This window comes from Lepus europaeus, chromosome 5 (assembly GCF_033115175.1).
Source record: "Lepus europaeus isolate LE1 chromosome 5, mLepTim1.pri, whole genome shotgun sequence".
Classification (NCBI taxonomy): Eukaryota; Metazoa; Chordata; class Mammalia; order Lagomorpha; family Leporidae; genus Lepus; species Lepus europaeus.
Genome location: NC_084831.1, coordinates 91,381,808 through 91,400,506, shown reverse-complemented (window position 1 = coordinate 91,400,506; position 18,699 = coordinate 91,381,808). Strand labels below are relative to the sequence as shown.

Here is an 18,699-nt window from a genome sequence, read left to right as displayed (position 1 = left end):
CAGTTAAAATATAATGTGCTGGCATTGCTGGAGGAAGACACCAGTATTAACTTTATTTTTTATTTTTTAAAGATTTATTTATTTGAAAGAGTTACAGAGAGAAAAGGGGAGGCAGAGAGAGGGCGGTCTTCCATCTGTTGGTTCACCCCCCAAATTGGTCGCAGCAGCCAGAGCTGCACCTATCTGGAGCTAGGAGCCAGGAGCTTCTTTTGGGTCTCCCATGAGGGGGTAGGGGCCCAAGGACATGGGCCATCTTCTACTGCTTTCCCAGGCCTTAGCAGAGAGCTGGATTGGAAGTGGAGCTACCAGGACTTGAACTCTCACCCATATGGATGCAGGCACTGCAGGCAGTGGCTTAACCTGCTACACCACAGCACCAGCCCCCTCCCGCCCCAGTATTAACTTTAACATCCATTCAGGAGTTCTAAGCTGTATATGGATTTATGCTATCTAATGCCAACATTTTTTTTCTGTGACGGCCATACTTATTTTGTAATTATGAAGTTCTTTAATGTGTTTCAAAGGCTTTTAATTTAAATTATTGAGTAATATTAATTAAATTATTTGCATAAGCATTTTTTCTGTACAAATATATGAAAGGGTGTCTAGAATACTATACAGCATGTGTCCAGTCAACGTCCAGTGGTTTCTGAACCCCTCTGTGAAGTAGATTGACAACTTACTTGCTTTCACAAGAGCCAGTGTTTTTCCTTGTATTTCGATATTGTGGGCAAGTGAACAGCAACACCACCACCATCCCTACATTTCTCAGAAATTATTTTCCCCCAGGGGCTGGCACCATGGCATGGTGGGTTAAGCATCGGCCTGTGACCAGCATCCTGAATTGTAACACAGATTCCAGTTCCTGCTGTTCTGCTTCTGATCCAGCTCCCTGCTAATGCAGGGAAAACAGTGCCATAGACAGTCATACAGGAAACCTGAACAGAGTTCCTGGCTCCTGGCTCGGCCTGGCCTAGCCCTGACCATTGCAGCCTTTTGGGGAGTGAACGAGCAGATGGAAGTTGTATATTTCTGTCTCTTTTCTCCCTGTCCCTCTGTTCTTCAAATCAATAAAATAAATCTTTAAACTTTTTTTATTAGTTATTTTTCCAATGGTGGGATTAAAACCAAGTACTTCAATTTAATTTTGAAACCTTTCGAATTTTCAATCCTGTGTACTTGTGGGATCTTACATTCAATTGTTTCAGTCTGTATATCTTAAATATGGACAATTACAATAGGTTCTCCAAGGTTCACAAATATGAATACACTGTCCCTTTCTACTGAAGCTTAAAGTCAGTTAGAGGAAAAACATTGTAAATAAATAAAATTGTGTTTGGTGGCAAGTAACTCTAGTACAGAGAGAGTACTGGTGTGAACATAGAGAGCAGACTACCAGTGGCAAGAATCAAAGCTTTTATAGAGGCAATGGCATTTGGAATATGGATGCCAACTGGATAGGAATTAACAGAATAGATACAAGAGATAGTACATTCCAGTTATGGTAACTGGCTGGATAAATACACGAGTAGTTTATAAGGTATAGAAGAAAAATATTAGCATAAGGATGGACAGACATCATAGCTATTCTAGAAATGTTTCTAATGTTTGGCTGACATCTGCATTTTATTCCAGATGGGTGAGCACTGAAAATCTACAAGGCATTCATATTAAATACATTCTCTTCACACAGATAGGGAACACGTAGCTGAATCTTCTTTTTGATTCCTGCTCTTCTTTTTCCCCCTGAATATCTTACATATTCTAAACTTAACTGATAATACAATCACAGATAGTTTATTTATATTTCAATCCAAATTACCCAGGGCAGTCTGTAGCTCCATAAGTATTTGTTGAATGAATGGATAGATAGGTGAATGAAGGGAAGGGTAAAAGTTTGGAAGAAAATAATTCAATGAGTGCCTATTTTAAATGTCCCTACATAAACTACCCAGTGCGGACAAGAGCATGTGGAAGTGGAGTTTCTGCGGTGTGCTGTGAAGTCCAGCAAGCCCGCCCTCTGCTAGGAAGTGGTCAGATGCAGGCCGCTCCCTTCTTAGATTCCGGAGAACCTCCAGAGGCTGGGCGTCTTGCTTCTTCTCTCCTAATCTCACTGGAATTATCTTCATAAACAGAAAAATGGTGTAATTTCCAGTGGTTTCCTACATTATTTAGAACAATTCTTTCCACAGCCCATAGAACCCTCCTTTGTCTGGCCCTTGGCTGTTCTCTCCTCTGATCTTGCTTCCTCACTGCCTCAGCCCACCTGTAGTCTCCCTTGTGCTCATGTGTTCTAACCTCCCTGTATATGTGTGTGTGTGTGTATAGGTGTATGTGTATATATATATATATATATATATATATATATATATATATGGCAAGCTCATTCTCAAGGAGCTTGCCACTGTACCCCTTCCTGGAATGCTCTGTTACCTCCATGTTCCTGGGTCTTTCCCGTGCTTCATGCTTTAGCCCTGATGTCATCTCGGACCCTTCCTTCCTGCTCTGACCTAAAGCATCTCATCTGCTTCTTACTGCCTCCACTCAATCTTGTAACAGTTTCTTTTATGTAACCCTCTTCATAGCCATTTTCACAATCATAGGATTCACTTACTTAGTTACTTTTGGTTGTCTGTCTTCTGCCAGCTATAATGTACAATCTGCAAGGACAGGTCTCTTCTCTGTATTTTACTACAGCACATGGCAGACAAAAGAATATTTGCTAATTGGATGAGTGAATGCCAGCTAGTGCTCGACTTTTTTCCTGTACAGTCATTCATAAACTCCTAGAAAGAACAGACTATATGCACTGCCTTGTGTCCTTGCCAGATTAACTCCTTTCATTTTGCTGTTTGCCCTACTTAACTGCACATATCATCTTTTGGCTGCTCCTTGGCCCGCAGATGAGCAAGTTCAGTTACCTACCTTATATTTCTCTTGTATTTGACACTTCTTAAAATTACCTCTTTGTGTGTCTGTGTGTCTCAGAGATATTTTCATTCTCTGATGGGCTTTTTTCAGGTTGTGCTTGCTGCAACTTTAAAAATATGTGGTTGGCTCTATTTTCACCTGTAGTTTCTTTCTTTCTTTTTTTTTTTTTCTGTAACTTAACCCATCCTTATAACTACATCTAATCTCTGGATGTCTAGGTATGTGTCTCCACATGCCCCTGGAGATCTTGAGGCATTACAGTCTGTGCATATGTAGCTGATTTGTAATTAGGATCAAATCCTAAGGGTGTACCCTGGGTAACTTATCTCAGTCCCACCTTCCTCCACTATAAAACTGAGATAATACCTGTTCTGTGATGATCCAGAGACAATGCATGCAGTGTCTATCCCAGAATTAGCCTCATACTTATAAAAGCACTCAATAATTTTTTCCATTATTATCATTAGGAATTCTATTGAACATACCCTTTCCCATTACCACGGATATGTCTTGATTGCATGACCATGGACTGGTGCTCTATGTAAAGAAGCTATATTTGAATTGTGCCTTATTTATGCACTAAAATTGTTTAAACACAATTCTAGTATGTGTTTTAAGTTTGCATTGAAGTATGCCTACTGACGATTGACAAGGAAAAAAAAGGCTGTAAGATGGATATCAAAAATAACATTAATGAGCTGCTAAAGCTAAAATTACAGGAACTTATGAAATTGGTTAAACATAAAAACCATTAAACTGTTTACTGAAGCTTCACAGATATACTGCAGCTAATGAGCATTTCTGCTATTTAAATAAGCCCAAATTGAACACACATTACATGGATACATAATTAGTCATGGCAGTCAAACACACATAGACTTACTTTTAAAGCTCTATTTAGGGAATCTTTTCCATTTGATTTATTTTGTTAATTAAAATATTTTTCAGTATTCACTTATATTTTAATAATATTGTTTTTGCAAGTAGTATAATTTACTACTGGCTTTCTGTGTTTTTTGTTTATGCTTTAAATGCAGCAAATGGGGATTTTATATTAGACATTTTTCATTACTCCTTTCTGAAATTGTTTGTCACTTGATGGCATCATTCTACGTTTAAAATTTTTTTGCACTGAAAAGTGCATATGAAGTGTTTCAGTAGCCTTGCTACTTTTTTCAATGTCTCATAATTACCAAGAAGTATTAAGCACCCAAATGTGCATAGAATTATGATGATTATGGTCCAAATCAGATTAAAGGATGATCTATTTCTTCAAGGAGCTTGCAGTCTTAAGTAGATGGTATCATTGAATCTAAATAAGCAAATCAAAGTGCAGCATTTGGTAATCCAACAGAGAATTGCAAACAATCCCTATACATTTACTGCAAGAACACTGACCTCCTTGAGGAGATCTCTTCCAGATAAAATGAAATCAAATCTTCTAGGAGTTCAGAGTCTGAAATAGATGGAATTATTACAGAGCAGTAAGCAAATCAAGGTGAAGTGCTTGGATGATTTTAATTCTGAATTGATTAGTTTTGATCAGTTTAGGAAATGAAAATGAAACCCCCAATGGACTACAAATAAAACAAAAGGAGTTGCTACAGGCTATTATTGACATCCATCTTTCTTTTAACTTGGAAAGAGCAAGATTGTCCTGAGCATGGAGGAATTCTACAAACATTTCCCAACAAATATTGTCTAAGCAGAGGAGTAGTGGAATCAAATTGTTAAATCACTTAAAATAAATGACCTATGTACCTATTTTTCCTTGGTCAGCGTGTTTGTCACCCTAGAAGCTTCTGTAGGGGAAATATTTAGGTTTCCATTCCACCATGAGCTAATTCTCTAATTATAGAAGTAAGACCCACAAGGAAATCAAGACATGATAATATGCATACTAAATAAATGGAATGGACTGTTATATTTTTTAACCAAAAAACGTTTAGGAGGTTCCTCTTATGTGCTGGTTATTGTTCTAGAGGCTGGGGAAATGGCTAACTTAGATAAGCTCCCCAAACTCTAGTAGAGGAAAAACAAAGACTTGAAGGAAAGTTATGCGGTGCCAGTTGAACAGAAAGTTGTTAGTGGTTAGCTTGACAAAATGGGAAAAGATAATCTAAATGTTCAATCTGTGAAGCTGGTCAAGATTAGTATTCTTGGAGTTCTCTAACTCCCGCCTGCTTTGTTTCTGTTACTCTGTGCTTCTCAGGATCATGATGCTTTAAGAGACCCTGGCTGGCCTGTTCAGCCTTTCCAGCCTCGCAAGTGTCAGTAGTGAGAAGAGCTTTGGAGTCAGAAATAATTGGATTCAGATACTGGCTCTGCCATCTCTTAGCTGAATTGAGAATGATATCCACACACAAGAGTTGTTTTGTGGTCTAAATGAGATATGATATGAAAATATCCAGCATTATGCTTGTCAGACATAAGGGGTATATAAGTGCTGATTGATTTTCTTAACATTATTCATGAGCTAGGGAAGATGTGAATAAAATATAAGAAGTAAATAAGAGAATTTCATTGGATGGGTTGGCAGAACTAGTTAGCTGACTGAGTGTTGAGATAGTTGAAAATAAATGATTCAAAGATTTGGGATGGCCATTTGGCAGTGGTTAGGGGTTACTGTGTTCAAGTCCTGGCTCTGCTTCTGATTCTAGCTTTCTGCTAATGGGTACCTGTGGAGGCAGCAGTGGTGGCTACAGTGATTGGGGTCTGGCCATCCACATTGGAGACCTGGATTGACTTCCTCGATCCTGTCTTTGGCCTGATCCAGCCCTGTCTGATATGGGCAGTGGAGGAATGAATTAGTGGGTGAGATATCTCTCTCTCTCCCTCTCTCTGTCTGTCTTCCTGCCTTTTAAATAGCTAAAACCTTTATAAAAAATAAAATAAAATTCTGATATGGAACTCAGGTTCCCCAAGTGGCATCCTAACTCTTGCTGTAAACACCTACACCTCCAATATTTTTAAGATTATTTTTTGAGATTTATTTATTTATTTGAAAGGCAGTTACAGAGAGGCAGAGGCACAGAAAGAGAGCGAGAGAGCAAGTGAGAGAGAGAGAGAGAGAGAGAGTCAGTCTTGCATCTGCTGGTTCACTTTCCAGATAGCTGCAATGGCCGGAGCTGCGCCGATCCAAAGCCAGGAGCCAGGAGCGTCTTCCGGGTCTCCCATGTGGATGCAGAGGCCTAAGGACTTGGGCCATGTGCTGCTTTCCCAGGCCATAGCAGAGAGCTGGATCACAAGTGGAGCAGCAAAGGCTTGAACCAGCACCCTTTAGGATACCAGCACTGCAGGTGGTGGTTTTACCTGCTATATCACAGTGCCAGCCCCAGTTTTGAAGATTTTTAAGCTATGTTTTTTAGGTCATTTGAATAGGACAGAATAGGACAATGAAGACTTAAAAACCATCATGGAAACAGTTGGGAAAGCAAAAAGTATGGTGTTGTTAATGCTGTATCAAAAGACTCATGAGGAGGAAGTGAGCACCTCTTGAATGCTGTGATAATTCAAGGAAGGCAGCTGCACAACCAAGGTTAGCATACCATCTTGCCCTTGTTATGTCCCTTATAGTAAGGACCTCTGTATATTTTGTTCTGTAGGTGCCTTCCTCATCTCACCCTGTGTCTGCCCTAAAGCAAGGTAATCTTTGGATTTACTAATTTGAAGCTAATTAATGGAAGAGATGGGGAGGAGCTGGAGCCCAAAAAGGACAGATTAACAATAGGGAAAGTCTGGATAGCATAGTATTTGCCCATCAGAAAGGGAGATCAAAGGAACTGTGATTCAACTGTTGGATGCTGCAGAAGGCAAAAGAAAGTGAGACTGAGGTCATGGAATTTGGTGTTCATAAAGGCCATATTTTTGTTAGAAGGACAAACTAAAAGGAAAAATTAGGTATTCAGAAAAGTGGGTAAAGTGAGTTACTCATAAAAGGTTGGGTAAAGGATGAAGTAAGAATGGTCATGAGAAAAGACAATCATGTCTAAATAAGACTTTTGAAAACAGGAAAGGAGAGTAGAAAATGAGCAACAGAAAATACTTTAGAAGGTGAGATAATATTTGAGGTCATGGAGGAACAGGAAAGTGCAGAATCAAGGTTACCTTTTTAGGAGTTTACAGAAGGAAAATGGTGACTCTTCATCGTGGTCTCCATTGTGCTTGGGAGAGAGTTTATTGTTTAAAATACTGAGAGGCAGAAGGGAGATGTGAAGACAAAGCAGGTGCCATCCAGACTTCACATTCTTAGTGGAAGGCATTCTCCAATGCTGTCCCTTACCCCAAGTTGTTCTATTTAAATAGACCTCTGATACCCTGGCCCTGTAATTAGAATTTGTTTGATCTTGCTAAGATTTTGCTTTCATCTCAGAATTACTGAGATTATTGTCTCAGCTCGCATTTTTGTCTCATTGTGCTTTGGTTCTACCAGGTAATAGGTTATATACAATTAAGCAACAAGCACATAGATGAATTCATTTGTGCTTTCAAGGCATCACTATATTAGAAATTTTGAAAGTTTTTTATTCCCTCCTTTGTTTTGTATCGCATCAAACTCTTCAAAGAATACTAATAATCCTTCTTCATTATGATTTCTGTTCCACTGTTTTATTGTTTATGGAGAATTAATTTATATTTATGTACTAAAATATAACATCCTTGGCATCTTTTTATAAATACTGAGAAATATACTTGTCATATGCTTGTGGGTTTCTCTTCTACATATATGACAGCGCAGCTACATCAGTTTAATTGACCTTGGCAATCTGCATCTGCTAGTGATGTGTCCCTGAGGGATGGTTTCTGCAATTTTAAGCTGTGGCTTATTGAAGAACTTGTGTGTCACAATACAATTAAGTCTATATAAAAAAAATCATTCCATGCATAACATTAAATTGACTAAAAGTTCCTGTTTCAAAACCAGTTCTTATTATAAAGCTACCTCAGAGTGTCTTTGTTTTTTAAATAAGCTCCTTTGAACATAGTAGTAATTAAAGCAGAAAATTAACATAAATCTTGAATGTTTGGTATGAATTAAGGATGTTTTGGTTCTTTTTAAAGACTTCATAAAATTCCAGGCAGCATATCATTTAACAGATTTCTTTCTCTTTCACACAGCAATAAAGACTATGAATAAGCAGGTTTTAGGATTCTTTTTCAAATTCTTTTTCTGCTCAGCTACATGGCTACTGGAACATGATGGCAGTCTCCATCAAGAGGTAGTCTCACAGAAATCTATGAGAAAACTGTGCCTGAATATCTGAACAATAATTAAATAAAAATAATTAAATAAAATATATGAAAATTGCTACCTCCTCCCACCTTATTTTATAAAACAGAAAAAAAACTACAGTCCTTCTATTAATATTCATTATGCACTTCATAGAAAATGGCAAGCAGTTATTTGGTTTGTGAATGTAAATATGCATTTTTCATCCACTTACGCTTTTACTTCTTTCAAATTGGTTAAAGTCAGAAATGAGGATGTGTTTCCAAGGTTTGCTTTCACTGGATTCCAAGTTAAATGTAATGGCAGATGTGTAAGAGAGCTATGAACGGTTCATAGCAGGATGGTTATGGTGATGAAGATGATGAAAGTTTTCCTCACAAGAAGCAACTAAAGAAGTGAACTCCTTTCTCACAAATTGTGGACAAAATGTACATGGATTTTTTTTTTTCATTGAGTCATTGATTTGATTTCCCAGTTAAATACTTTTAAACTTTAAAAACTATGGTTAGATAATAAAAAATAATGCAAAATTTCAAGCTCCACTGAAATTCAGAAAGTTTTTAATTTGATCCATGATCAGATTCAACAGTGTTTCAATGAATATCATAAATATATTCCATATGCTTACATAGAGGTTACTGTACCTACAAGGAAATGATGCTAACCAATTGATGTTAAAGTCGTGATAAACAGTCATTCTTGGGTTAACTAGCTGGTACCAATTAAAACGTTTCTATCCTTTTCTAACATTGGTTATATTCATCTGTGTTGTCCATGTTATGCTGTTCAATGATCCTTTTCTACATATTGACAAGTTAAATACTAACACTAAAATTTATACAATGATGTCTACTTTGATTGACATCAATAATATCATACTAAGTTATGTAACTTCAAAGTGTTCTTTTCTTTTTCTTTCTGGAATGAAACTAGGAAATTGCTCAGTTGAAAGTTCTTTGAAATGAACAGATGGAAATTCAGTAGTTTCAGGAGACTGAGGTCATTTTTAATATAAAAAATAGCCTTTTCTATTTTGGAATACAGTACCGAATAATGAATTGCTTGATTTTAGTGAGGTTAGCTGGATAGTTCCAATTAATAAATAATTAAAGCATTTGATATTTAGATTCAAGAGTTCAAAAGGTGAATGAATCAAATATTGAGAAAATTTTGATTTTAAAAGTGTAAAAGATTATATATGAATGTTTAGGGGCATACAATGATACTATGAGGATGCAGTAGAAGAGTATATTTGAACTTAGAGGTAAATGTTCCAGTGGTGGCTTATGGTGTTGGTACTAAATACTTTAAGAAATGCAGTTATTTATTAAACTTTTAGTAACTCCTGACTGCTTATTAACTGAGTTTGTGATGGGACTTGAATATTCAAGGAATCTTACTATATACATTTTTGCATCAATGAAACCATAAAGCACATTCTTCAGGAAATTTAATTAATCAGCACTCACTAGGCACCTACATGTACAACGCAGTGTGTTAAAGCATAGACTTAAATCCTGTGAGGTCTGAATATTATATAATTTGAGGTTTTCCCTTTAGGAATGAAAAAATTTACAAATTCAGTATTAGACACAGGACCATGCAAGGGAGGGACCCAGATTTAACTTCTTTAAATTCACAGTATTTGTGCTTTAACTCCAGTAGATGCTATGAGATATTGGGGGTATCTAAGGCATAATCCTTACCTTGTTCAAGCTTGGGGTGAAATTTCACTAAATTTTCAAGACTACTCGTATAAAAATTAGATAAATATATAAAAGGGCTTTGATCTGTCAATAAAAAATTTTTAATTCCTTCTCATTTAAAAATCAGCTTTACTTCATATTTCTGTGTGGGCCAAAGTTTTGTCAAAGTTTTGGACAAAGAAGTTCCTTTCATATATAAGAAAAGTGCCTCTATTTAGAAAACTCACGACATGCAGCATTTAATGATGATAAATTTCAGTGGTCATTATTCAGGCAGGTTGAATTGATCAGCCATAGTCATTGCTGACTTCCTTGCAACTCAAGCAACTGTCAACAGATGGTAGTGATGATCTGTTATGCAACTGGCAATGGTGATGAAGATTCTGTTCATGTGACCTTTAAATACATTAGAAAAATCTCAAAATGTCATTCTGCATTGAAAATAATTACATGAATATTTAATTTTATTGTCAATGAAAGGTGCAATAGCATAAGAAATATAAACAGAAGAGTTTTTTTTGTTTGTTTGTTTGTTTGGTTTTGGTTTTTTTTTATTTTATTTTAAAGCTTTTATTTAATGAATATAAATTTCCAAAGTACAGCTTATGGATTACAATGGCTCCCCCCCCCCATAACTTCCCTCCCACCCGCAACCCTCCCCTTTCCCGCTCCCTCTCCCCTTCCATTCACATCAAGATTCATTTTCAATTCTCTTTATATACAGAAGATCAGTTTAGTATATATTAAGTAAAGATTTCAACAGTTTGCCCTCACATAGTAACACAAAGTGAAAAATACTGTTGGAGTACTAGTTATAGTATTAAATCACAATGTACAGCATATTAAGGACAGAGATCCTACATGATATTTTTTAAAGAATTAATTTTATATGCAATTTCCAATTTAACACCAAGTTATTTTTTTTTCATTTCCAATTATCTTTATATACAGAAGATCGATTCAGTATATAATTAGTAAAGATTTCATCAGTTTGTACCCACACAGAAACACAAAGTGTAAAAATACTGTTTCAGTACTAGTTATAGCATTACTTCACATTGGACAACCCATTAAGGACAGACGCCACATGAGACATAAGTACACAGTGACTCTTGATGTTGATTTAACAATTTGACACTCTTGTTTATGGTGTCAGTAATCTCCCTAGGCTCTAGTCATGAGTTGCTGAGGCTATGGAAGCCTTTAGGGTTCGCCGACTTCAATCTTATTCCGACAGGGTCATAGTCAAAGTGGAAGTTCTTTCCTCCCTTCAGAGAAAGGTACCTCCTTCTTTGATGGCCCCGTTCTTTCCAGTGGGATCTCATTCGCAGAGATCTTTCATTTAGGTCTTCCTTTTTGTTTTTTTCCCCAGAGTGTCTTGGCTTTCCATGCCTACAATACTCTCATGGGCTCTTGAGCCAGATCCGAATGCCTTGAGGGCTGATTCTGAGGCTAGAGTGCTATTTAGGACATCTGCCATTCTATGAGTCTGCTGTGTATCCCACTTCCATGTTGGATGGTTCTCTCCCTTTTTGGTTCTATCAGTTAGTATTAGCAGACACTAGTCTTGTTTGTGTGATCCCTTTGACTCTTAGATCTATCAGTGTGATCAGTTGTGAAGTGAAATTGATCACTTGGACTAGTGAGATAGCATTGGTACATGCCACCTTGATGGGATTGTATTGGAATCCCCTGGCACATTTCTAACTCCACCATTTGGGGCTAGTCCGATTGAGCATGTCCCAAATTGTACATCTCCTCCCTCTCTTTTTCCCACTCTTAAATTTAACAGGGATCACTTTTCAGTTAAAATTTAAACACCTAAGAATAATTGTGTGTTAATTACAGAGTTCAACCACTAGTACTAGAACAAAAAAATCTAAAATGGATAAGGTATTACATTGTACAACAACAGTCAGGACAAGAACTGATCAAGTCACTGTTTCTCATAGTGTCCATTTCACTTCAACAGGTTTCCCCTTTGGTGCTCAGTTAATTGTTGCTGATCAGGGAAAACAAATGATATTTGTCTCTTTGGGACTGGCTTAATTCACTCAGCATGATGTTTTCCAGATTCCTCCATCTTGTTGCAAATGACCGGATTTCATTGTTTTTGACTGCTGTGTAGTATTCCATAGAGTACATGTCCCATAATTTCTTTATCCAGTCTACTGTTGATGGGCATTTGGGTTGATTCCAGGTCTTAGCTATTGTGAATTGAGCTGCAATAAACATTAATGTGCAGACAGCTTTTTTGTTTGCCAATTTAATTTCCTTTGGGTAAATTCCAAGGAGTGGGATGGCTGGGTTGCATGGTAGGGTTATATTCAGGTTTCTGAGGAATCTCCAAACTGACTTCCATAGTGGCTTAACCAGTTTGCATTCCCACCAACAGTGGGTTAGTGTCCCTTTTTCCCCACATCCTCGCCAGCATCTGTTGTTGGTAGATTTCTATATGTGAGCTATTCTAACCGGGATGAGGTGAAACCTCATTGTGGTTTTGATTTGCATTTCCCTGATTGCTAGTGATCTTGAACATTTTTTCATGTGTCTGTTGGCCATTTGGATTTCCTCTTTGGAGAGATGTCTCTTGAGGTCCTTGGCCCATCTCTTAAGTGGGTTGTTTGTTTTGTTGTTGTGGATTTTCTTGATTTCTTTGTAGATTCTGGTTGTCAACCCTTTTTCTGTTGCATAGTTTGCAAATATTTTTCCCATTCTGTTGTTTGCCTATCACTTTCCTGACTGTTTCTTTTGAAGTACAGAAACTTCTCAATTTGATGCAATCCTAAATGTTAATTTTGTTTTGACTGCCTGTGCTCCTGGGATATTTTCCAAGAAGTCTTTGCCAGTACCTATATCTTGCAGGGTTTCTCCAATGCTCTCTAATAATTTGATGGTTTTGGGTCGTAGAATTAAGTCTTTAATCCATGTTGAGTGAATTTTTGTGTAAGGTGAAAGGGATCTTGCTTCATGATTCTGCACGTGGAAATCCAGTTTTCCCAGCACCATTTATTGAATAGACTGTCCTTACTCCAGGGATTGGTTTTGGACCCTTGATCAAATATAAGTTGGCTGTATATGTTTGGATTGATTTCTGGTGTTTCTATTCTGTTCCTTTGGTCTATCCATCTGTTTCTGTACCAGTACCATGCTGTTTTGATAACAACTGCCCTGTAGTATGTCCTGAAATCTGGTATTGTGATGCTTCCGGCTTTATAACAGAAGAGTTTTCAAAATAAAATCTTGAGTATTATAGCAAGGAACTAACCATTCACTCATTCATGCATCCATTGATGCAACTGAGTATCTTTGTTGCTCCAAGAACCCTGCTGGGCTCTGTTGTACAGAGGTAAACAGCATGGGCACATTCCTGACCTCGTACCTGGTGGAAAAAACAGACAGCAATTATCCCTTCAATTTTTTCTATACTTCCTATATCCTTTATGTAGAAAGAAACAAGTATGTATATAAGCTTTATTCTTATGTTTTTTTTTCTGTTTTTGGTAAGAAATGATTGGTTGGTAGGTGTCAAAATATTTTTGCATTTGATTATTCATTTTTTAATAATGTAAATTTTTTGAAAGGCAGAGTTACAGAAAGAGAGAAGAATAGATATCTTTCATCTGCTGGTTCACTCTCCAAATGGTCACAATAGCCTGGGCTGGTTCAATCTCAAGTCAGGAGCTTGAAATTCCATGTAGGTCTCCTACACTGGTGACAGGGGCCTGGGCACCTGGGCTATCATCTGCTGCCTTCCCTACACCTTAGCAGGTACCAGCATAAGAAGCAGAACAGCCAGGATTCAAACCAGTGCTCTGATATGAGAAGCAGGCTTCGCAAGCAGAGGCATAACCCAATGCACTACCACGCTAGCCTCTACATTTGATTATTTTATTTTGTGCTTGATTTTGATATATCTAACAAGTAACTGTTTTGTTCCAGGATCTCCAAAACACTTTTCTTTCAGTTTAAATTGTTATTTTCTCTTTGGAATTGGAGTAAAGGACAGGTTCTTCAATCCATTCTGAGATGTTGTCTTTTTTTTTTTTTTTTGTAAGACTATTCATTTGAAAGAGTTATAGAGAGGCAGATGGAGAGAGAGAGAGAGAGAGAGAGAGAGAGAGATTGATTGATTGATTTTCCATCTACTGGTTCACTCCCCAAATGGCTGCAATGGTGAGAGCTGGGTCAATCCGAAGCCAGGAGCCAGGAGCTTCCTCTGGGTCTCCCACATGGCTACAGGGTCCCGAGGACTTGGGCCATCCTCCACTGCTTTCACAGGTGCATTAGCAGTGAGCTGGATCAGAAGTGGAGCAGGTGGGACTTGAACTGGCACTCCTATAGGATGCCAACACTGCCGGCAGTGGCTTTACCCCCTATGCCACAGTGCCAGCTTCAGAAATGCTGTTCTTAAAAAGTGTGATGTGAGTACCTGGAAGGAATATTTTATCTTAAACACAGGCTCAGTTTGATCCATCTTGTGTGGTATTACTGCCCACATTCCTTTATTTCATCTGTTGTACAACAGTTTTTCTCAGTTAAATTCTTTTTAGTTCTTCCAAATCTCAGTTTTATGTAACTAAATGTCCTTTAGATATTTTTCTCAAAGGAACTCAACCTCTTCCCTGTTCCATGGCACTTTTAGATTCATTATTGCATGGCATATTTAGCAAATAACTGTAAAAAATACTATGCAGAGCAGTTTCCACAAGAAACTCATCATAATATTTGCATTTGTTGGTTTTTGCAAAACAAACAAAGCAGAAATTACTGGCTAAATGTGACTGTATTACTGAGTCCATTAAATTGTTTAACACTAAGTGTAATCAATTTGGTTAAAATGCAAATAACTTTGTCTCATTTTGTTTTATAAGAAGTCCTGTGGAATGACAAGTTGGGTCATTCACCCAAATCCATGATATAACTTATGCCTGTGACGCATGGGAACAAGTTTGTAATCATTTGAATTATCACAGAGTTGTGAAAATAACAATTATAGATAAATGAAGTTTTAGAAAATGCATTTTATATGCATTTAAGTGGCTGTACTTTCCTGTTTCATAGCTCTAGTACTTCTTAGATATAAATACCAGGTCTGATACATTGCCAAATCTGTGGTGTTTATTCCGATGAGGTGTATTTCAAGTAAGTTAAGCCAGTATATATTGAATATGTTAACTTCAATATTCTGCTAACTTCCAGTTTTTATGGTTTGTTAAAAGCAGTTGCTTGGGCCGGCGCCGCGGCTCACTAGGCTAATCCTCTGCCTGCGGCCCTGGCACACCGGGTTCTAGTCTCATTTGGGGCACTGGATTCTGTCCCGGTTGCTCTTCTTCCAGTCCAGCTCTCTGCTGTGGCTCGGGAGTGCAGTGGACAGTGGCCCTGGTCCTTGGGCCCTGCACCTGCATGGGAGACCAGGAGGAAGTACCTGGCTCCTGGCTTCGGATTGGCGCAGTGTGCCGGCCGTAGCGGCCACTTGGTGGGTGCACCAACGGAAAAAGGAAGACCTTTCTCTCTGTATCTCTCTCACTGTCTAACTCTGCCTGTCAAAAATAAATAAATAAATAAATAAACAGTTGCTTGAATCCCTAGAAAAATAATTGTTAATTTTTCTTGATTTTCAAATTATTATGTGTACACAGATTAGTCATTGCCTGTTGTCTTTTTTTTTTTTTCCAGTGAAAGAAGCCTTGAGTCCTATAAAATTTAACAGATGGGATCTCCCAGAAGTAGATCCAGAAACTATGCAAACCAGTGAACCATGGGTGTTTGCAGGTGGTGATATTGTTGGTGTGGCTAATACCACAGTGGAATCAGTGAATGATGGAAAGCAAGCTTCCTGGTACATTCACAGATACATACAGGTAAGCATTTTCCATCAGTTCCAGTTAATTTTTCCCAGTGAATAAGTGTTTAATTTATTTTTGATACTCATATATAAGTGCTTTTCCAAAGATGTATAATAAATATACCACATGCATATTTACTTAGATAAAATTTTGAAAATGTGGACTGGATATGAGGATTTTTTTTATTGATTGTGAATTCATTATGCGTTTCTACCAGTGGAATGCCATGAAGTCATTTATTTCTGCAACCTGCAAGGTATTTATCAGTAGCTTAAATACACAGAGCAATGTATTTAAAAATCAGATTGTGTATTTATGATGTCTGATAGGAGATAAATTTTATATTCATGATCTTACACAATCCAGAACTATTTGGTGCATATATTTGGATCAAATAAGGTCTCATACATTTCTGAAATTTTGTGTACCTAAGTGTAAACAAAAATTTCATGAATTTAATTATAATTTTTTGATGTTTAGTTTTTTGACAAAATTCAAAATGTAAAAATGATAAAATATGAAATCAAACATTCTCTTGCATATGCAGTGACTGTGCAGTCTTGGGGAAAGAAACCATATATTACACTTGGTAGTCCTACTTTTTGAGTAAATGCTCTGTTTTTGTCTTACTCTAAAATTTAATTAAATGTAGTTAAAATCACCTCATTTACATAAAATATTTCTGGAAAATTTCCTCTTGCTAATAAAATTCTTATTTTCTCTTTCTGATTCAGGAAAGATTCTTTACTCACAATATCCTTTCCTACCTTCCTTCTCTTGATTTTCCATATTTATTCCAATGTGCTAACAAAACTCACTCTGTCTTTAATATTCCATTGAATTTCTTCCTCTTTTCTGTGACCATTTATTCTAATTGTCATTCTATTCTTTTTTGTAGTTCCTGTGGAGTTATCTGTTAGGTAGGGCTTGGGCTTGCTACTGATTACATCATATTTCTGTGTTTGACTGACTTACCTATTTCCATCTCATCCCTGGATCTCTGAATAGTGAGATTTGAGCTGTTGGATTTGGGCCAGGATGTTGTGTCACAGAAATGGAGGACCCTAAAAAGGAATGTAAGCCACCTATGGGTTTTGTATAAAGACAAAGTTGTGATATAAGAATCGGTTAGAGAGATGCCAAATTTAAAATTAAAACCAAAAACAAGAAAAGAAATCCCCCTAGGGCCCAGCGTTGTGGCACAGCAGGTTAAGTCGTTGCTTGCTATGCCAGCATCCTGTATTGAAGTACTGGTCTAAGTCCTGGCTGTTCTGTTTCAGAAGTAGCTCCCTGTACATTCTTCAGATGTAGCAAATGCACCTGGGAAGAAAATGAAGATGGCCCAAAAGCTTGGGCTGCTACCATCGATGTGGGAGACCCAGATGGAGCTCTAGCTCCTGGCCTCCGCCTGAGGCAGACTTGGCTGTTGTGACCATTTGAGTAGGGAGCCAGCAGATGAAACCTCACTTTCTTGATCAGTGTCTCTCCCTCTCTCTGTGTCACCCTGCCTTTCAAATAAAGAAATCTTTTTTAAAAAATCTCTAAAAATCAGTTATAAATAGGAAGTGAATAGGCTAGGCAAACAAGGAAAAAGAAAGAGAGAGGCCGCACACATCCACTGGCTTGCTTTCCACAATGGCAAAGGTTGGGTGAGGCTGAGAGCTGGGAATTCAGTTCATGTTTCCCAAGTCAGTGGCATGGACTCAACCAACTGAGCCATCACTGTCTGCCTCCCAGAGTCAACATTAGCGAGAACTGGAATTGGGAGTGGAGCCAGTATTCAATCATGAAAGCTTTTATATGGGATGTGGGTGTGTTAAACTCTCTTAACTGCTGAGCCAGATGAGCACTCCAGTATTTTAATCTTAACAGAAACCTGGAAATCAAAGCAGAGAAGTTGGTGAGGGGTTTCAGCTCCAGTCCCTGCAGTGACTGAAGGAAACAGTCCTGTGTCTGATGTGTCTCCACACAGTGGAGGGGACAGTCTCCTGTTTTGGCTTTTGTGCTCTTTCTGTCCCCAAACCTTCTATTCTGTGTTTCTGCTTCCTGACTTCACTCTCATTTTCATAGCATTCTCATGGTTCCCAATCTTGCCTCCTTTTTGGTACTTCCTTAATTCCTTCCATAATCCAGGTGCCTGGTGGACATCTCACATGCACATTTAACCTACTTTGCCAACTACGGTCATGTGGATGTCTTTGACGTGCACTGCTTTTAAACCAAACATTCCAATACCATTCCACATCCAGTATTTGACATTTCTGACTCTAAGGTTCAAACACACTAAATCAGCAGTCTTCACACTTTTAGATTATACAGACTAATGCAATTTTCAAAATCAAGTTGGGAATCAATATTAGGCCAATGGCTATTTTTTGTTATGTATGTATTTTTATTTGAAGGATAAATAGTGACAGACATACAGAGATCAGCACTCTTCTGTTTCAGAGTTGAAATACACACAACTGGGGTTAGGCTAGGCCAAAGTCACAGGTGGGGAGCTCAATCCAAATCTCCCATGGGTATGGCAGGCATACAACTACTTGATTCTTTTTTTTTTTTTTTTTTGACAGGCAGAGTGGACAGTGAGAGAGAGAGACAGAGAGAAAGGTCTTCCTTTTGCCGTTGGTTCACCCTCCAATGGCTGCCGCGGCAGGCGCACCGCGCGGATCTGAAGGCAGGAGCCAAGTGCTTCTCCTGGTCTCCCATGGGGTGCAGGGCCCAAGCACTTGGGCCATCCTCCACTGCACTCCCTGGCCACAGCAGAGAGCTGGCCTGGAAGGGGAGCAACCGGGAAAGAATCCGGCGCCCCGACCGGGACTAGAACCTGGTGTGCCGGCGTGCTAGGCAGAGGATTAGCCTGTTGAGCCACGGCACCAGCCCAACTACTTGATTCTTTACCGTCTGTATTCCAGGATGCACATTAAAAAGAAGGTGAAATCAGGTGTGGAGGTGTGAGTTGAACCCAGGCACTATGATATGG

The 18,699-nt window shown here is 38.2% G+C and overlaps 1 protein-coding gene across 1 annotated transcript in view; it reads left to right on the top strand.

Moving 5' to 3' along the window:
* Nucleotides 1–18,699, top strand: part of DPYD (dihydropyrimidine dehydrogenase) — a 1,003,571-nt gene that overhangs the window by 430,940 nt on the left and 553,932 nt on the right. The window contains exon 12 of the mRNA XM_062191802.1: nt 15,547–15,731. Coding sequence (XP_062047786.1) covers nt 15,547–15,731 — 185 coding nt within the window. The remainder of the gene's footprint in view (nt 1–15,546; nt 15,732–18,699) is intronic.